This window comes from Cinclus cinclus, chromosome 6, assembly GCF_963662255.1.
Source record: "Cinclus cinclus chromosome 6, bCinCin1.1, whole genome shotgun sequence".
Classification (NCBI taxonomy): Eukaryota; Metazoa; Chordata; class Aves; order Passeriformes; family Cinclidae; genus Cinclus; species Cinclus cinclus.
Genome location: NC_085051.1, coordinates 4,792,345 through 4,814,369, shown reverse-complemented (window position 1 = coordinate 4,814,369; position 22,025 = coordinate 4,792,345). Strand labels below are relative to the sequence as shown.

The 22,025-nt window shown below is 36.8% G+C and overlaps 1 protein-coding gene across 1 annotated transcript in view; it reads right to left on the bottom strand.

Moving 5' to 3' along the window:
• The window catches only part of ANO3 (anoctamin 3), a 127,741-nt gene extending 106,398 nt beyond the window's left edge, over nucleotides 1–21,343 (bottom strand). The window contains exon 1 of the mRNA XM_062494943.1: nucleotides 21,169–21,343. Coding sequence (XP_062350927.1) covers nucleotides 21,169–21,343 — 175 coding nt within the window. The remainder of the gene's footprint in view (nucleotides 1–21,168) is intronic.
• Nucleotides 21,344–22,025: the final 682 nt, after the last annotated feature.

Sequence of the window (22,025 nt, the reverse complement as noted above, 5' to 3'; positions counted from 1 at the left end):
AGCAATTTCTGGCAATTTCTCTTAGGAAAAGTAGAAGTCTTTCCTATTATAGAGAGTATCTTATTTTTGGGGGGGACTCTTTGGATGTTGACAGGGTGAACAAAAAAAAAAAAGACTACATATAGGCAAAATTAGATATTGCTTCCCTCTAAGTGAGATGCAAGGGATATGATTTGAGTCTAAAATAGAGTTTAGTTACATCAATCAGTTGATCTGAGCCTTCTCTTCTCATTTCTCAAAACAGAGCCAAAATTAACCTGATTGAAGGACTTTCTGACAAATCTTCATAGTTTTGAATACATTTTCATATTCCTGCTAAAATCAGGCATTGAAGCACTAAAATATCACAGGAAAAGCATTTCAAATACTAGTGACTGGGAGAAGGAAATATGGAAAGCACATGACAAAACTTATCTGGCAAGTCTATGGGCTTGAGTTATTGAGATACTGTACTTCAAAAGAGCAAAACAAATTGTGATTCCCAAGCTGAGGCTCTGCTATACAACTCATTTATAAATAGTCAATGACAACAGACAGAAAAGAACGAGTGACACACTGCCTGGAAACCAGTTTCAACATTCTGTGAGGTGAGAAACAGCAAACTGCAGAGGAAATTTTCCCTAAATTATTTAAAGAAAATTATTTCCTCCTAAATTATTTAAAAGAATGATCTAATTTCGTTCATGTATTTTTACTTCATGGGCTAATGGAGTATTTGATTTTACTTTAAAACTTCCTGAGAGGAAAAAAAAATCGTATTTTAAACTCTCACTAGAGGGAGCTCCAAATTTATTTATAGCTAGGAAAGGGAGCACATGCAAGGATCTCAGCTTGAGTTTTGGTATAATTTAACAGCCTGAATGAATATTATCTATTCAATTACTTTACTAAGCAAACAAAATTGAAAAAACCCAGACTAATAAACAAACAAGCCAAAAACCTCATGAAATGCCAAAGGAAAATATATTTGCATAAGCAAAACTATTTTGTATAGGTTGCTGGATTTTGAAGATGCAGTATATCTTTTGCTGAGTAGCTTCAAGCAGTGTCAATATCATTTCATTTCAACAATACAAACCAAATATATTTCAAGGCAGTGAATTCTGCTGTAGCCCATGAGATGAATTAACATATATTTATATAGAATTACAATAAACCTCCAAAAAACCTGGAAGTTCAGCACCAGTTCTGCTGGTACAAAAAAAAAAAAAAGTATAATTAATAGTTATAAACCGTATTTTTTGTAGATAAGCCAGTAATTTCTCTAGAATTGAACCTTCAGGGTTAGTTACTTCAGGGTTAGTTACTTTGAGACGTTGTTCCTTGTCTAAATTATTGGTAATTGCAATTACATTTTGTAGCATTTTCTAAAACCAATTGTCCATTTTTGTAATTCAATTCCCTTTCATTTTTGAACCCACTGATAATGAACAGCAACATACAAATCTGTAGAAATTAAATTCTTAACTTAAAAGACGGGAGACACAGAGCATCCTGAGACCGTGGGTACTAAGGCAGTTTATGAATGAGAAAACTGAGCTTTAAAACACTCACCTGACTTACTCAAAGTCACTCTAGCAGGACTGAAGAGTAGTTGCAAAGGGAACCAGGAAACCCTGATGCCTTGATGTAATTGCTAGATCACAGGCCTTCCTTTCATAATGTGCTACCTACAGTTCAACAGGCTTGTGAAACCTTCTTGCTTCAGTGTTTACCAGTTCTCAGAAATCTGTTCCAGTGCCACAAGCTTCCCTCAATTGCTTCTGAAAATTGTGCTATATCAGCAAGGGCATTTTAGTTACTCAGATAAGGGAAAGAACCCAGCAACCACTAGAAAATCAAATAATTAATTTCTCTTTCAAATATTTAATGACTTAAATTAGTGTAGTGTACAATTCTCATGCCACAAACCAGACCAGAGGGAGGACACTAACATTCATTTAAACATCAGTGTTTAAGCACAGGTACAGGTATATGGTTCTTTTTTTTAAAGTATTGAAGAACTAACTTAAATGAAGAAATAATAAGAAATAAGAAATAATGATTATTCATCATGGAAATGAGGGGAGCAGCCATCTGTTACATAGGCATTTCCATTCAGTTTGCACACAGTTGTACTGGGGAAAGTGCTGACCTTCATTCAAGGTGAGCCTGCATCACCTTGAACAAGAGAATTGGAATTTGTTAGGCCATAAAAAATTAAGTGATCCAAAGCACTACCTTATGGCAACAGATTAGGATGTGAATATGTTGAAATTAAAAATATTGCTAGTTCTAAAAGCACCCCAAAGCCAAAGTGCCATAAATTCAAAGTCAAAATTTAAAAAGCCTAAAGGAAGAGTCATGGGTGTTACCCTCCTTGCCACAGTCTTATGTCTCTCTCATTTTCAGAAAGCAGAATGTGGCAAGATGCAAGAGAGTCTCAGATGACCTAGCATCTGTTTTCTGAAGCCATGGAAAAATATTGCTAAAATAATGCATGTGTTCAAAGACAGAGATGATTATTTATGGATATCAAGACAATAAAAGTTCCTTCAAATACCAAGAGATGATGGATAATTTCAAGGTAACACTGCTTTTGGTATTTGTGATTTGATTTTGCTTGTCTAAAATCCATCTTTGTTTTTAAAAGTCATTAGATGGCATATAGCCCACCACAGGGTACATCATGGAATGAGACCAGAACTTTGGAACAGATTCTTTGCTATGGAAGAACCAAGTCTTCATCAATTCCTTTTTTTTCTATTATTGTGTTTCTTCATATTAAGATTTTGTGCAAATTAATAGGAAAGTTTCTTTTGAAGTATATGTTTTGATGCCTTGAGTTTTAGCTTTTGTATTTTTCAGATTCTGCTTGGTGTGTAACTCTGAAACTTCATATTAGTTGTTAAGAAATTCACATCACCGTGTAGTTAGACAAAACAATCCCTGCCTAGCTACTGGTCCTAATCAAGGACAACCGGTACACAAAAAGCATAAACAACAGCTGAGGGAAGGGGACTGAAAATTCATGGCCTGAGGCTGTGATTGGAAAACTGATCCTAGCATGTAGAAGAACCAAAACTTATAAACGTGTAAAAATTAGTGACCAGGATCCCTCTTAGATTCAACCTGGGTGTAGCCCCGGCCAGGCTCTTGCCTTGCCCAAGGTGTATCCTTTCAATAAATACCTATTTTGTTCCTTTTTCTCTGCCTAGTCTCTGTTCCAGATCAGCCTTTCCAGGCATCACTTCATTTGAAGAGTGGGAAAAACTTCCAAAAAAGAGAACAGATTGATTTTTCTACCTGGTAGCTTTGCAGTGTCTTAGAAGCATTCACAATTATTTCTACAGTAATTCTATGTGCATTAAAGGTTCTTGGAGATATTCTGTCTTTGCCTTGAACTACATGGTTTTCCAGTTTCTTCATTCAGATATCTGAAGCCAGTTTGAGTCAGCAGTCTGAAAAATCCTGAAGGACAGGACACTACAAAGAACTGAACGATAAAAGCAAACACTTCATATTGAAAAGTCATGCCCAGAATTGTTAACAAGATACAGCAGCATTGTTCTTCTCTACAAAAACCATCAAAGACTCGTCATGCCAGATGAATGAACACAGAGCTTTCACTAATATTACATCTTTGTTAATATTGCTACTATTAAATCTGAATTAACTGAGCAATTAAAAGAGCTGAGTTGTCCTAATCATCTTCATCTTATTCTGCGATGCTATGCAAAACCCTAGGTCTGTATTCAGTTAACCCCTATTATGCATAATAACATTTCTAATATTCTTTGGGATGCTTCAGGTACTTTATGCCTGAATGAAATATGCAAAGTATTACTACTCCTTGTCTGAGGAAATCTGTTTTATCTGTGTCTTCATTCTAAAGCAATTGCTTAAGCAGCAATTTTTGCACATCACATAAAAGATGATAATAAGATAAATCCTGACATTCAGGATTTTACAGTGTCATTTCTAGTACATTTTACAGTAAATGCACCTGAAATATCTGAGATGCTAAATTAGAGTGTTAACATGAAGGAGGTGGAACACTAGACTAGCTGGTAACAGGAAAAAAAATCTAGTTTTTATAATTGCTTATAACATTTTCATACATTGCTTATGTATGGTGTCCTGGTGTGAATTATGATGATAATCTATTTTATGATCCTCTGCCTTACACCCAAAAAATTGTTGCTGTAACTTTAAGGTATGGGACTGGGAAGGGGAGGGAACTTTGGGCATTTTAGCAGTCATTTTTCAAAGCCTCACTGCCCAGGCATTCTGTAGCAATGTGTTGTTTGGCTTTCCTTGGCTAGCTTGATTTTTTGATAGTGAGTGGTCTACAGAGGTGGCTTCCATGTTCCACCATGTCCAGCAAATCCAATCTCTCGTGCCACTGGCCAAGGCTGGGCCAATTAGGGATCATGGTAACACCTCTGTGATAACATATTTAAGAAGAAATCAAAACCAAAGTTGGGGCCAGTTTTAATTCCAGCCATAGAAGAGGAAGAGGTGAGAACATGTGAGGGAAAACAACATGGAGACACCAAGATCACTGTAGAAGGAGGGGCAGGAGGTGTTCCAGGCACCAGAGCCAAGATTCCTCTGCAGACTGTGCTGAGGACCATGGTGAAGCAGCTGTGCCCCTGCAGCCCTTGGGGATCCATGGGGGATGAAGAGATCCACCCACAGCCCCTGGGGATCCATGGGGAATGCAGAGATCCACCCACAGCCCATGGGGATCCATGGGGAATGCAGAGATCCACCCACAGCCCCTGGGGATCCATGGGGAATGCAGAGATCCATGCACAGCTCATGGGGATCCATGGGGAATGGAGAGATCCATGCACAGCCCATGGGGATCCATGGGGAATGCAGAGATCCATGCACAGCCCATGGGGAAGGTGCCCATGCCAGAGCAGATGGAGACCTAGAGGAAGGTGTGATCCAGTGGGAGAGCTGGTGGAGACAGGGGACCCTGCTTCCAGGGTGGAGCAGCCTGTCCTTGGAGGATTGCACCTCATATAAGGGTGACCCATGTTGCAGCAGTTTTGGGAGGACTGCTGCTTGTGAGATTGGAACCACACTGGTGGGGTTCATGGAGAACTGTTTCTCCTGGGAGACACCCCACAGTCTCACAGGGGAACAACTTCTGTCCCTGAGCCAAGGGAAAGAAAACCTTGGGTGATGAGCTGACCAAAACCCCACTCCCTGCCTCCCTGTGCTGTCAGCATAAGGAGGGAGGGGTTGGGGGAAAAGATGTTTTTAAGGGCTTATTTCACTTGTTATTAACCTGCTCTGATTTTGTTAGTAATAAATTCACTTTGTATCTCTAAGCTGAGCTTCTTTTGCCCTTAGAGCCTTTTCTTTGGGTCCTTATCTCAACTCATGAACCCTTCTGTTAAATTTTCTCTCCTCTGCCCAGCTGTAGCAGGGGCAGGTGAATAAGCAGCTTTCATGTGTGCCTGGTGTTTGGCCTGTGTCAAACCACAACAAAACCTTTCCCTTCTCTGGCTTGAAGGAGCTGCAGTAGTAATCTTTCAGCTGCTTTGAGGTGAACTGGAGTCCATTTGCTAGTCCAAGACTGGAGAAGGGGGACCCATGGGAGCAGCATCACCCCATGCCAGCTCCAAGCCTTGAGAAACACCTGTACTCTGAGACAAAAGGCTGGACATGAAGCACCAACAGGTCATAAAACTGGAATTTGGAAATATGTTTTCTATCTGAATCAGACATCTTCCTGTTTACTTTTGATTAATTAGTAAAATCATTGTAATGGCTCACACAATCAAAAATTAAAAAACCAAAAACCTGCACCCTGGACTGTGAAACTGCATCTCTTACTCCATGGTGTAAACAGCTATGTATGGTTTAGCCAGAGACATTACAGACATTTTTATTAACTCAGAACTGCACTTTCTGAAAGTGTAATAATATAAATTGAAGTTCATGTGATCTCATTTGAAAAATAGAGCTAAGCAAGAACTACACACCAAGTACTGTCAGCAAAAAAAATTGTCAAAGCTGTAAGTGTTAGTAGATAAAAGCTACAGGTTATTTCTTAGTAGATACTGATTTCCTTTTCTCTGCACGTAAGTGATCTTGGTCATACTCTTCCTCCCAAACATCTTTACAGTTTTTAATGATAATGGCAGAGACAAATATTTACACATCTTCTCAACGGCAACATGTACAGGAGTCTGCAAGTCATCGTGCCAGCAAACTATCAACAATACCAGATGGCAGGGGATTTCTTTAATGCTTTAATCATCAGTCATTCCCTGCTGCATCATACGTGTCTGTTGGGTCTCATCCAAAATCCATTGAAGGGTTTGAATACATTTGGGCATTGTTTGTAGCAAAACATATTTTCACCCTAAGTATTCTTATGCTACCAAGAGGTAGAGTAGCTGCCCAGAAGAGACGTTCCAGCCCAGCAGAAGACTTTGTCCTTGGGACGCAGTGCTCCTGGAACACTAAGTGACACTGAAACAGTGGCTTTGGCAGGCAAGGTCCTGTGTGTTTGCAGCCACAGCAGGTCAGTTTGTGAGCTCAGGCTTCAAGTAGGCAAGAAGTAAACAGTGCCCTCATAAAACTACCTATGCATTCTACATGATGTGAAAGAAATCATATAATTGTATTGAAAAATTTTCCAGACAGTTTGCAACCTTAGGTTTAAAAGGCTAACATGGGGTTTACATATTACATAAACTGCGAAGTGTATTTGATTCTTCCTTTCAAGAGCTAAACACGGAAGCATTTCTGTTTATTTGAAAAGTAGAGACAGCATTTTATCAACTGTTGACATGCCTGGTCTTTGAAATATGACATCTATCAAGCCAAGTTAAGCTACACCTCAGCAAGAACAATTCTTATTTATTCCATTCTGGCGTCTGGGCCAGGAAGGACTTGAGGAAAATACTTTTTTAACTGGTTCCACCATTTGTTCCTCAGGCTACTACCCCATTGACTCCAGAAACCTGAAAATAGCTAGTGACATCTGCTCAAGGTGTCTCCTGGGATAAGGACTAGAGCAGTAGCTGACATGTCATTCAGTCAACCTTTCTTGTGCCACTTTCACGTTTCCAAAGCAAGAGAAGAGAGCAAGCCAAAAGAACAATCCCAAGGTAGCCAAATAAAGTAACAGCCTTCAACCTAACTCCTCTTTCAACAACTGAACTCTACTTCAAAAAACAAAAAGAAAAATGTACAGCAGCAGAAGAAATACATCATAATTCATACTATATGAGCAAATACAGAACTTAAAGGCATAGGTGCAAAAGAATAAGCTTTAACTGCCTTTTAACATCTTTTTCTGCATGTTGCTTAAGCTCAAGGGAAAGGATGTGATTAATATATACCCACAACATCACATAACATTACCTCCCATTTTAGCAACATTCATTCTTTCTCACTGTAACTTAGCACTTAAAATTCTTCTGCTAAGTTGGATTGTCCACCTCATTTATATTCTTATCCTCCAAGTTGGTGCACATTGTGTTTGTGAAGAAATTAATTTTAAACAGCAGAATTTAAGTGTTGTTCCTGATACTATCTACATTTTTGAAACCATATTTTGCATTTAGTTCTTCAGGTACCTCTGAGCCTTCAGTTTTCCATTTATAATTTTTTTAATGTCATATTTGCAACAGATAAAATATTTGCATTCTGCAGCATTTGGAATTTGATTCTATTTGGAATTCTTCTTCAGATATGTGTACATTTTTTGTACATATTATCAAAGTGAATAGTTAAAAATTTTTACTGCTGTATCACCATATCATATCTGTGTTTACTGTGGTAAAAATAATGTGTTCCTTCCACAGGTTTTTGTTTCCTATTCTTCTAGAGCATATTCCTTTAGTTTGTGAAAGCCAGTGATGGGAAAAAAATCTAATCAATATAATAGCTACAATTAATCTTGACGTAATTGACAGTGTTTATTCCCAGCTCTATATCCAAGTGTTTTAAATGTCCATAATAATAATTCCCATCTGTATGGTATTCCTATACCATAGGTATTCCTATAGGAATTCCTATATGGAATTATTCCTATATCTAAGGTATTCCTATATCTAAGTGCTGTGAAGACTTTCTTATCACATTTCTTCATCTGATTTGCTTTGTAAAACCTACAACTTTTTTTGTCAGGATTAATTTCTGTAAGCTTTATCAACTCAAACAGAATACATTGGACATTGCTGTGAAGACACAATTTTTTGTTTTAGTTTATATATTTAGATTTTTTAATAAAATAAACGCAAAATCTTTGTCTGGACTTCTTTGTGGTTGTGTGATCAAAATATACCGACACCTCAGATGAGTGAAAATGGGTGGAACTAATGAAAAAATTACACCGACATAATGAACATTTTAACTCCCAACAGTCAGTTGAAATTTTTGATAAACTATGACCATTGAATGGTTTCCTTAACAAAGAGTGATTCAAAGCAGTTAAAAGTAATATAAAATCTATTCAGACAATTTTTTTGAGTTGGAAGGATTTTGAGAATCTACCAACTGAAGACCCACTTCAAGTGGATGTAAGCAACTACATAAACATGTAAGCACAAATATCTGTAATTTTACCACCCTACAGAAACTTTGTGAAAATAGTGTGTGATCATTTTATATCAAGACAGACTTTAAGTTTTAAAGAAGGAAATAAGCTAGGACTGTAAATAATTTCTGTGCAGCTGATACCTGGAACTCCTTGGGCTAATGTCTATGCTATCAAATAAATAGATAACTTCAAAATAAGGCAAAACCCTCCACACAAGCCAAGCAAAAGAAACAAATTTAAAAAATCTTTCTGCAAACCATTTAAATGATAAAAATAAATCTTTCTCTGAAATATGAACCTTCCACTTTTCAAGGAGAAATTATTCCAAGTAGCTGTTCAAATAAAAAGGTAGAGGAATAAAGTAGGGATGAGTTTCTTGAAACTTTTTGATGTTGCAAAAAAATCCCTATAAGACACAGTGTAGTGCAGAACAGTGGTAACTGCTTGTATTCACAATCAGATCAGAGAGAAGATGATTAATTTTCAGTGGATAGTGCAGAGGAAAAGTGAACACACAAGCAACTAACAGAGGATATAACACAGTATATACCTGCCCTGTGATTTTCCCTGAAACACTTAATAGTGCAGCTGCATCTTTAAAGAACTAGATTAACTAGAATTATTCAATTTTCCAAAAAGAAATGTAATAATCAAAACATATAACCATTGAACATCAATGTATTTATATTTTTTGCCTTCAACAGATTCTGTCATCGGGTTACACAAGTGTGTACTGGGAACTGTCAGTAATGAGAAAACAAGCAAATCTGCTTTAATTATCTGGAAAGGATTATTTGAATACAAGTTCTAAGTCAGTCCCTCTGGAATTTGACCCACAGTGTAGAAGGAATGTATTACCATAAATATTAGATTCCAAGGCTAATTAATCAGATGTAATTATGGAACTAGCCCTAAACAAGACTTGAGTGTAAGACAAATATAAAAATACTAGTAAGAAGTGGGATTTAGACATCAAACTCCCCGAATTGTTTAAACACTTTTCTTTAAGAAGGAGGATAAGGAAGAGGAATAAGTAGTTAATCCTCCAGGAAGAAATCCCATCTGATCATCTTCATTTGTTATGCCATAGATAAACATGTCTATCTTTTTATAAGTAGCTACAAACACACCTCCTTCCCCTCCCTCTCCCCCAGACAGAAGTGCTTATTAACGAATGTTTAACATATGAGAAAAAAGCATGTGAATTCCTGTTAGCAAAACTCAGCCATTACAATTGTTTCTCCATTCTTTCTACAATAGGAACTTTGCAAACAAGAATGTTTATTAATGGGATTTTGATTGAATGAGCATGTTTTCTGTGTAGCTTCAACATGCTGAGCTTCTCAGGCCATGTATCTGCCAGCAAATTAAACAATTGTGGGCACAAGAACATGATGGCTATGATGTTAACAGTGTGGAACACAGTTATTAAAAATGATGCCAAATGGCTGGTGTGGTACTCCAAAGGAATCCTCTATGATCCAGAAAATGACACAGGTCAGTGATTACTGACCATGAGTTCTAATGGCACCATGCCACCAGCGTCCTCCTAGGTTGGTCATGGAGCACTATTTCCATAGAGACCAAAACCCCAGAGCCCCTGCACACCATTTTATGAGAATTTGACTTGAATATTAAAATCAGCCAAATGGATTAATTAGGCTGCTGATTGTGTAGATTAAATTAAATTCAAAACAGACTATATTTGTATCTATTTAGAGATTTATTATTGACAATGCTATACAAAGCTTATGTGCAACTGCAGGAGAAATTTAGAATTATTGACAGTAGAATGCACAAGACAAAAATTAATTAGCCATGAAGATATGCCTCTTGATTAATTTTATAATCTGCAGAAAGATTACATGATAAGAGCAGAGACTGAAGCTCTCAGAATCACCATACTAACAGTAATTTCTGGTAAAGTAAATCAAAGACCAACACCTAAGAAATCAAACCAAAACAATTATGTGATTATATTTCATTATCTGTGTAACACAATGTCACTTTATTTTTAGTGATTGATTCCAGAGTCCATCAGTCAGTGTCATGCACATGCCAGGCTCATTTCTTTATAGAAACTGTTGAATCATGTTTTCAGTGTTGCAGGTGGGTTTCCTCACCATCAATAGACAGTAACTTTTCCACCACTTTCCAGCTTTTGTCCTAAAAAGTCCACATGGAGCAGCCAAGTTCAGCCAGGGCAAAATTCTGCATTCTTCCTGAGTAAATTCACTACAGTTTTATAAGTGTGTTGCTTAATGTGGGACTGTGTTTTGGATTTGCTCTGAAAACAGGGTTGATAATGGGGAGATGTTTCCATTCTTGCTGAGCAGTGCTTGCACAGTGCAAATGACTTTTCTGCTGCTTCCTCTGCCCCACCAGAGAGTGGACTGGGGGTGTACCAGGAGTTGGGAAGGCACACAGCGAGGACTGCTGACCCCAACTGACCCAGAGATACCCCATACCACATGATGTAATGCTCAGTATATAAAGCTGGGGAAAGAAGAAATGGGGAACATTTGGAGTGATTCCTTTTGTCTTCTCCAAACAATGATTACATTTGATGGAGTCCTGCTTTCCAAGAGGTGGCTGACCACATACCCGCAGGAACTGGGGAATTAATTACTTTTTTTGTTTTCTTGCATGCACAGCTTTTGTTTTACCTATTAAATTGTCTTTATCTCAACCATCAAATTTTCTCATTTTTAACCTCTGGATTTTCTCCCCCATCCCACTGGTGGGGGAGTGAGTGAATGGTTGCATGGTGTTCAGTTGCCTGCAGAGGTTAAACCGCATAATAAGAAAAAAGAAGAAAATATTAAAAAGTTAACTTTTGCTCCAAGTCTTACTTCTAAATAAAGTAGAAACAGAGACCACCTCTATAACTTTATCTGTATTACAACTGTAAGACTATGATTTCTGTGTCAAGAAAATACTGCAAACTCCAGTCTCAATAATGGTCATATCTGATTTTTTCATTAGTAGAAATTTTACAAGCAATCCTAGGTTTGTACTGCCTAGGACTGCCAGTTACTAACACTGCCAATTACTCTGCCTCTCTGATTCTAATTACTGAAAGAACATGCATTGAGAGGGCATCTTGTAACCTACTGCCAGAAGCACAAGAACTAAACCTTTAAGATATCAAGATCACCAAAAAGGAATTGCAAAATTGCAAATGTTGACCGAGGATTGCAAACTGGATACAGTGTCTCCACAATCATATTCTTTCTCTTTTAAATGTGAAAATAGTGACAAACATAGAGCTTACTGGAAGCCCAGAAACAGAATGGAAAGGACCAAATGGGAAGGGCTGAAGAGTAAACAAGGAAGTCAAAACTTAAGGTCCAGTTGTTCTCCAGCCCAAGTTAGCACAAAGCCTTACAGTGTCTGTGGAAACTCACCCATTTTTTGCCACAAGAAAAAGCTGCAGCCTCAAAACAAGAAACAAGTCAGAGTATTAAAAAACTGGCGTAATAAATGTTAAGCAACTGAAAGTTAAACAACTGTTTTTAAGAAAGAAACTTAAGATGCACGTTTAAAATATATTATACTTACAAATAATTATCACTTCAAAAGTGGAAAGGAATGAGGAAACTTATGCCAAAAAAAAAAAAAAAAAGTAAGGTGAAGTGAAAAGTCCCAAATGAGAAGAAACTAAAAATGTTGATGGGTGGATGAGGAAAGTTACTTTGTGCAAAGGCCAGGAACAAAGTTAGGAATTCAAGCAGAGAGGAAGATTGTTTCAAGTGCTTTATAATGTCTAAAACAAAAGGAAGAGCCTTATCTTCTTTCTGTGAAAAAAAAAAATAAGAGTAACAGACCGTGTTAAACTTTGAAAAATATGAGATATATACAAAGAAAGGAATCAACATTGGTGACAAAATGAGAAAGCAAGATTATAAGTCAAATTCCTAGTGCTAGTTATTAGGGTTTTCAGGGCTAATCATAAAATGATAAGTTGTAGACAGTCTTTTTTTTCCCCAGACTCATTTTGTACCATTTACCACAGACTGGAACTAGGTGAAGGGAACATCTACCTCAAGTGACTAAACTGCGTTTGGTGTAACTAATTTTTCTCAAGCTGAGTGCCATAACTTTTGCAGTACTTCAGTGCTGCTAAGTTGGATCAAGTGATAGGACATCTTTGAAGATAGAAACCTGGAAACATGACCAACAACATGCTTTCCTGTTTTTTTTTTTCCTCTTAAATAGCAGATACTGGTTGTTGCTAAAACAGGATATCAAACAAGTGATTTTGACCTACGCCTCTATAGGAAATCCTTTGGGTTATGAAGGGCAGAAAAAAATAACAATTCCTTCCCAGATGTCCCCATTATCTGTACTTTACTTTTCCCAGCAAAGCAAAAGAAATAAGAAGGAAAGCATATGGAAATGAAAATTAGAACAGCAGAAAACAAAATTTTATAAAAATGAAAGTAGTAGGCAAGGCATTTAATTCTACTGTAACAAATATTATTAACAGAAAGAGAACATGACAAAAATGTATTGTATTAAACTCTGTAAATTTTGAGGATGACAAGATGTCTATAAATAAATTAAGAATAACTATTTGTACTTGTTTGAATGGCCTTGCTATTTCCTTCCTGAGGTAAGTGAACAAGTCAGTCATATCCTGTGTGAAAACTATGTACAAACTGTGTTCTTCCAGAAAAGAAGAAAAAATATAAAACCCCTTGAGCATTTGTTATATCATTTAGTTAAATTACTCAGAGGACAAGGAAAAAATAACTCTCAAGAAGAATAAGGTGTCAACATTTGGAATAAACTTCATTCAACCTGGGACATAAGAGAATCAGACAGTAGGAAACTAGAGTATGGCAACATGAGATTTTGATGGTGGTTCAGTTAAACCATTTATTAGTTCCTTTCTTCAGGTTCAGCCCAGTGGTTTTTTGGGTGAAGGAAAGATTGAGTAAACTAATACTTCTACAAGGGTGTTTTCCTTGGATATTTTTTGAGTGTCAAAATCAAAACCTTTAAAATATAAAAAGCAAACATGTACCAAAATAAGACGAGGAAAAGCTTAAATGTGTACTGACTCAAGTTATTTTAGTGATTTCATGAATTTCTGATATTGAGTTCTTTCTCAATGCCTAGGTAGAGAAAGCAAAAATCAGTTCAGACCTCTTATTCACAGTTCTAGTGCTATGCCCACTATGACTGGCCTGTTATTCCTTATTAGATCAGGAAAAGAATAGAAGAAAAATAAATTAAGGAAAAGAACAGTGAACGTACGTACCAGAAGAAGACTTTGCTAACAAGAGAATTTATTATCTAGAAGTAAGCACCAGAAAAAAATTTTAAGATATTCAAGAAGCTACTGTAGAAATTAGCATGTATTTCAGTACTTGGGTAGGACTGACCAACATACATCATTATGCAACTTTGAATCAAATTTGTTAAACAATTTACTGCCTTTCTTGTTAACAACACCTTAAAATAATTAATATTAGCATCTGACTACAATCTGAGTTTACAGAAACCCCATTGCATTACAACACAAAAGTATAGCAGCAGAATAAGGGAGACTATTGCTGACTTCAAAGATTTATGATACATAATGTAATTTATGGTGCTGTTTAGAAGTGCTGGCTATTTTATTTTCATACACAAAAGAATATATGCATTTTAGAAATAATTATCTGAAATTGTCAAATCTTCAAAAAAGAATCCTGAGGCTACTTGATTCCAAAAACTATACAATCAGATAGTTTTGACATAATTGTACTGCCACAAGAGGTTGATGTAGTTGGATCCAAGTGACTTCAACATGCCTTCCCTCTCCCCCCCAAAGGCAGGAGCACACAAATCTAAATGAGAGATCTAAACAATTACAAATACTTTTGCATCTATAAATGCATAATTCCTCAATATACCATTCCCAATTTATTATTTTACCAGCAAAACAACACATTTTAGGACTGAGACTAAGAGGCAGCCAAATCCTTTCTCACCATGCACTTTTGGAAAAATACACTTATGTCTTCCAGAACCACTTAGAATTTTATATTTATAACATTTAGCTCCCTGCACAGATAACTCCATATAATTCTCTCTCTCTCCCATGATGTCCTTTCTAAATTTTACTAAACCTGTGTTTTCATGAAGTTGTTTTTCCTTGTTGTTTTGTTTTTTTAAAGCAGATTGATGTAGATAGTACTACAATGGTGATACAAATATCACAAGGGTTTATAAAGTCTACCAGAGTTTCTGTATATTTTTGGTGGTGTAATAATGAAATAACCCATATTTGAGGTTTCTAACACTGGAAGAAATAACTTATATACAATGAACTAAATTACATAATTTGTTTTCTGACTGCATATTGTCTAGACACAGCGATCAGAATTTACAGTTAGTTAAGTGTTCGAACATGAAATACAACTGTATTCTGCATCACCAGAGGAGCATCCTTTATTGAACAAAGTTTTTGATTCATGGCCATCAGTTCATTCTACTTATAATGCTCACAGGCTTCAGGCTTGTTTTTTTAAAAATATGCTGTTACAATTGCATAAAAATACATAACTCAAGACTTAACTTTTAAGAAACATGAAATTCCCCAGTGACCTCCCCATCTACACTGAGTCATTTTGCATCTTCTAGTACACTGGAGACCTCCTTATCAATTTATGCTCACTATTCAAGCAAAAAGGACTTAGGCATACAGACCCACTCCTAACAGGTAAGATACAAGTATGCCACCTGTATTCAGGCTTTGCAAGTGTAAGATACACTGTGCTACAGGAAGAGCGCTCAGACTTCACTCTTGCTTCCATTTTTTCACCATTTTTAGCAAGTCTCATCTGTTTTGCAAGTATTGACCTCATATTTCAAATCAAGGAAAGTTTGGTCTGTGAGGTCAACATATTCTTTGCATAGACATACTTCTATTGCTGCTGAGATAGTTTGGGAAATAAAATCCACTATTAAAAGTCATTAGCGGCTTTTCTTGGAGTTTGTTGAACAACCCCATTCTCCATTGAAAGTAAATAGCCCAATAAATGAAGGAAGTGTACAGGAGAGAAATGGTGCCTCTGAGAAAAGTGAGATTTTTATATCCAGTTTAGTTTCTATTTATCCAAACCAAGTAAGGATATAATTCATGACTCACAGGCAGAGGTGAATGCCTCATTATGTTAGGTCTCTGCTAACTGAATTATTCTCTATATATAGACTCATTTTGTGTTTTATTAATGAAATTTCAGTTCAGACGGTAGTGCCAAAGAGCAATAGATTTTCCAGTTATAGTTTATGGTACATCTTTAGGCTCAGTAGCAAAAAGACTGACTCTTGCCAGCACTGAAGACCCAGGACATATTGTATTAATTTCCATTCCAGTCTCCATCCCTGTATGAACTAATATTCTCTTCTTCTCCCTTTCTCTTCACCTGCATTCACCACAGAAGATGCCCCGAAAAACTCATCAGGGAAAGAACCACATTAAAGGCAAAAACAAATAGGTGTTTTTCTAGCCTTGTACCACCCTGCTAAAAGTCACAGAGTCACACCTATCTGATTTCATGCATTTCTAAATTCAGGACAGCTCAAGTGCTGTACTCTGACTTGGCCAACAAAGATTGTAGGTTGAATGGTTTTAGTCTCTTCCAGACTAACAAGGAATGATGTGGAAAAGCAAACAGCAAAGATAAAAAGGTTTAAATCTACACAAATATTTACATCAGCAATATTCAGAGAAGCTCTTCTGGCTGTGAGAAGACTGAAGAGCACATAGACCAGGTCTTGGAGGAAATTCTACTCTCACCAGCACAACAAAGAAATGGTTCTCTATTTCTATATTAGGAGCAGCCTGTTTTCCATGGGTGAAGACAAACTGTTGTGGCTGTGACGCTTGCATTCATGCTATATATTGCATCAAAAATTCTTCTTTGCAGAGTAAGTATCTTAAAAATCAGGATAAGTGTGATTTTTTTAAAGATTGCTTTACATCTCTGTATGTCAATCCCTACCAATCGCACATTATCTGCTATGTCTAAAATGCCACTGCTCCATCCAAGCTTTCATCCAGAGTCCACGTAATCCGAGCACCATGGAAGCCAACAACAGTCTCTGATCTGTCCCTGGGGCTTTCATCAACTGATCTTGGTTACATATTTGTCATGGTTTTGGTTCAACTGGGCGGAAACACCACTTTATTGCTAGAAACTACAAGAAAAAATAAAAAGAATACGAATAAAACTTTCAGAACACTTCTCTTCTGCCCCAAAACTTCTTTCTTTCACTCTGACAAGGTACAGGAACAAATCAGTCGGTTTACCATCTCTAAAAATAGTCTTTCACCAATTTACTTGGGAGAGGAGACTTCTCTCCAGTCTGTGGAGATTTCCTCCATAAGAAACAGCTTTCTTGTGGCCTGTATGTCACAGCAAATCAGCGGCCCGGGAGAATGGAAATCTGATCATTGTGTAAAAATTCCTTCCTCAATAAATGGTCTTCCCACAACCAGTATTAGGGACCATATTGTCATAAATGAGAGACAAAAAGTCTTGATATTCAGCAAAATTTAGATTGCTTTATTTGATACAGATGGAGCAAGCAGCGCTGGGGAACGTGAGGGGTCAGCGCCCACTCCACGCTCTGTTGAACCTTGGTTTGCAGCCTCTTCTTATGGTATGGTCTCTTGTAATTTTTAACTTTGCCAGGTAAGCAGTGGTGGTGAATAAACATCTGTAAAGTCTCTGGGCGATAGTCAGTCTCATAGATAACCATCTGGTCTTGGTAGATAAAAACCTGCAAAAGTTGGGAAGTCTGGTCTTTGTAGATAGGCAGCAATGATCAAATGAAGGCAGGAAGTCTGATTTTGCAAAATCTATCGGACTATTGGAAAGTCTGATTTTGCAAACTGGCAGTAGATGCAACTTATTTAGAAAACATAATATTCATAACAGAAGATTTAAAACAGAATGATTCAATAATGTATTTTCCTCTATCTAATGTCCATGCTTCACTTCAGACCTTAGTATTCTGGTTTATACAAACCCCAATACTTTTATGATTAACACAAATCTTTTATCAATTACCAAAATATCAACTTATGGGGCACACTTTAAGGATTATAACAGTTCAAACAAAAGCTCTCTCCATCTTTGAAAACAGAGGTCTTTCTTCTTCTCTTCCCTGGGGGGCAGCAGGGGTCTTCTCTCCTCTACAGAGACCAGTCAAAACTATGGGATCACAGCCATTTCAGCATCTTTTTACTTTAGCACAAATGCCTCTGCTCATACCTACAATTAAAACTTTTATCCACCCCAAAATGTATTTCTATGTGTTATGGGGAAACAAGAGTCTCTTCTACATAGCTTAAAAAAGAGAAAGTTCAGTCCAAGAGGGAGGCATCTCCATCAATCTATTCCATGTGGGACCTGACTTCTTCCTTTTGCCTGATCTTAATGTTTTCATGCTGTTTCTGTGAGTATCTTCATCTCGGTCCTTTTCTTTCACTCAGGAGAGAGACAAAGGTGTCTGCAAGCCTCATTCTGGCCAGTGAAAGAGTTCATACCTTGCCTGGGCCTGAAGATGGTCATTTCATCTCTTCCAGGCTGCTGCCAGGAGTTATTTCATGATACAGAGTCTTTTCAGCAGCCACGATGGGCTGGACTAGGATCTTAGCAGGGGCCCAGACAGAAATGGTAGTGTGTTGCTTGTCTGCATTCCATTCAGGGGGGAAACCCCAGCTCAGCCCCCTCCCTGGGACAGAGGGGAGCAGTGGGGCAGCCCCTGCCCAGAGCTGCTCTCGTGGGTTGATAGCAGCAGCAGCAGCACTTCTGCCATGCTGGGGGAACCAGCCAAGACCTCAGCAGCCAAAGGTCTCAATGTATTTTCTGCAAGTGACAAACCCCTAAAGATTTTGATAAATCTCTACATGGGAAAAAAAAATTTTTACTCTGTACTTAGAACTTATCAATACTTCTGTTCTTATTCTAGTGTTATTAATCTCCAGTATCTTTTGATATATGTGCAATGTATTTTGATGTATGTGCAGATCTCTAAAAAAAAATTACCTCAGGAATGATCACGATTAATTGCATCAGAACTGAAAATGAAACAAATCAAAAATCCAGTTAATATTCTTCTGTCCCAGCAACATTTCTTGAACATCAGAGTGTATATCAGGGTACCACTTAACTTTGTCATTATAACACTGACAAAACTCTTATGTTTAAAAGTAGCAACATATCAGTACTATGTGGAAAGTTTTTCTTAAGTGAAATCTCTCTATATTTAATTCTCTGCTTTATATACCAAAAGAGTCATATGACAAACACTGCATAATAGATTTTAAACAGTAGGCATCTCAAAAGAAATAATATTGTGAACAGCAAATTGAACAGAAGAACAAGTGTTCCCTGTTACAGTATTTCTGTAGGTAAACTCTGAGTATTTAAGTGTAATATTTTCATAGTTTGCATACTTTCACCTATCATTTGTTGGTGATATGAACAATTTTATGAGTCCTTTAAAAATTATTTAAAAAAATAGTTGAAAATCTAAAGTTCATTGACATTATATGTAAGATTCCCAAGGCTGCAACTGTGGAAGTAGAGTCCTTGGGGGCAGAGAAGCCAGCACTTGCAAACCATGAAGCAGCACCCAGATGTTGGATGCTGATTTCCCTGGACATTTTCATATCAGCATTTGAAAAAAACCCAATCAAATAAACCAAACCAAACATAAATTCTAAGGGAAAAATTTCTGTTAATTACCATAGCTTGAAATTTTCTTCTGCCTGACAAATGGCATTGTTGGTAAATAGCCTACTCAAAGAAATAGGGTCCATCATTGTAGTATAACTAAACCATATAAATCAATAGCCATGTCTGAGCAAGTAGAAGCTCCTTTTAGGAAAAGACAGGTGGAAGCCAAATAAGACTCATTTATATTTCTCCACTTCAACCAACACAGTACAACACTAGAAACTACAAAGGGCTTGCCTAAAGACTGATCAAATAGAGATATCAAGGAAAATTTTAGAAGGCAAAAAAATGATATGGCATTTCCTTTAAGTAATTATTCATAACACCCCAAAACACTAAGAGAATGCATCAGTATTTATTTGATTCTGCTCATGATGCAAAAATATAAACAAAGAAAATCTCCAAACTTGGACAAAACATTTGTCAGAGATGTTTGTTAGCACTGTTTATGCTTCAGGAATATTAAATGGTGTTTGCAAAACATACTCGCAAGACAAAATCCTTTTTAAAAGAAAATAATTTTTTCTAAGTTGAGGAATCAAACAAAGAAGTATGGTTTTTTCTTACCTCCTTCATGCAAAATTCTGAACAACAGTATGTTGCTTATGCTGAAATTTAATTTAATTCTTTATCAATGCTTAGTATGTCATTCAAGGAAAATAGCTCAGCACATCATCTAGCACATGAACAAGTTTTTAGTGACACTTCTATAGGGTAGAAGAGGTATTTTTTTAAATTATGTAATGGTTTCCATAATTAATAATCCCAGGGGAACAGACAGACACAAACTCTGCTGACATAAAAGAGAAAATTTCAGAAATGCATAGACTATGAAAATTCTGTTTTACAAAAATTACTGAACGCTTTAAAGAAAGAGAAATTTGAAAATTTCTATTAGAGAAAGCACAAGCCATCTGCTTTTCTTGCAAAAGAAAGATTCCAACCATTTGACCAGGTTAATGTGTAAGAACTGAATTTATAACTAGAAAATGTTACAAATATTTGTTGCAAAGTTAAAAATACTATTATTTGATTCATATATCCACCTACTTCAGCCAATCACAGGATACAGCATGTCAATTACTTTCAGATATTCTCCACTTGCAAAGTACGGGTTTTGTTCTGGGCAAGTGAAAACATGATGAAAATCAAATTATTCTTCGGGAGTTGTGAAAGTCATAATAGGTCTGTAGTCAAAAAGAAATCAGAGTAGTTCTTCTCAGAAGGTGTTTTCTAGGTGAAGAACTATCCAATGCTTAAGAAGACATGTAGGGATTAACTGAGATTCCATTAATTAACTGTAGATGTGTCCCCTTGGTTACATTAGACAATACAAGGCAGCTACAGTCTATATTTTTCTTTACCATGAATTGTTGGAAAAATCAGCGTTCCACGATGCTCACAAAAATTGACACTTTTCTGAACCTATTCTACCTTTACATAACACCTACCCAATATAAAAACAAGCAATATGCATTTCCCTCTTTACATATGAAAAAAACCCAGGAAAAAACAATCAAGGAGTCACAGTGTTAGGCACTAGAGAGCACAGTTTATAGACACACTTTGCAAAGCCTCTTATCAGAACAGCAGCTCAGACTGCTCTAACTTACACAAAAGCTATATTTTCTCCTATGGGAAGCTCATCTTCCTGTAATGCCAAAGTGGCTATCCCAGCCAGAGGGTTCAAGAGACACAGATTCTTTTTAAACAATCATTTGCTTCTACCCTTTTTCTGAACTAAAAATTAATTCCTATAATGCTTGCATGACAGCAACAATTCCTGTGTTGTCCTTGTTGGGTCTTACAGTTTGCATGTTACATGAGCAAGTAGACACAGATTTGAAGAAGTAAGTTACATAAATGCATGCTTACCAGCTGGTGCAGAACGTGAGCAGTGAAGTTGAAGACCATGATAATCAGCACATGATTGACTGAATTTGCCTTCCTTAAAATCTGGCTTGGAATCCCTTTTGCTCTCAGACTCCTCTGATGAAATCTTATCCAGTTCAATTGTAACAGCTGACATTTTGATGGTTTTGGTAGACATTAAATAAAATAAAACTGAATCAAAGGAGAAGTGAGTTTTCGTTCAGCTCGCCCAAACTTGCAGTCGGAAAATAATTTCTTGTCACAAAGAAAACCAAAAAAACAGACTGCAACACAGTGCAGAACATTCAGGAGGGTTTTTTGTTTTTGTTTTTTGTTTTTTTTTCTTAAATCAATGACAGAGAAACCCTATTTCCATGAAGCTGTTCTCCCAGCTCTGGAGCATTGGATAAATACTTCACCTCGTCTCTAAAACAGAAAATTACTGCATCAAAAAGTCCTGTTCTTGCAGTGACAACCACATTATGACATTTCTGAACAGCTGCCAGAAAAGTAGCAAGGATAAGCAAAAGCAAAGACATTTGTATGCCTGCTAATTTGTGAACTTCCTAACTTTAAGAGTCTAATTCACTTTTTTTTCCCCAGTTGGGAGGGGCTAATACCAATGGGAGCGAGGGGATCCCAACCCATCCTGGCATTTTTGCCTGTTACTTGTGCTACATTTACGTTTCCATAGTGAGCACTCAAGTAATTTAATGGGATGTGCCTAGGAGGATAAATTACCAAAAACTATGAAATTCCTTTAAAATTAGTAAGAAATGCTTCACAGTTTCTCTGCTTATTATTTTAAAGCCTTGAGTATAAAAATGTATCTTTCTAAGAAAATATTAAGACAGAGCAAT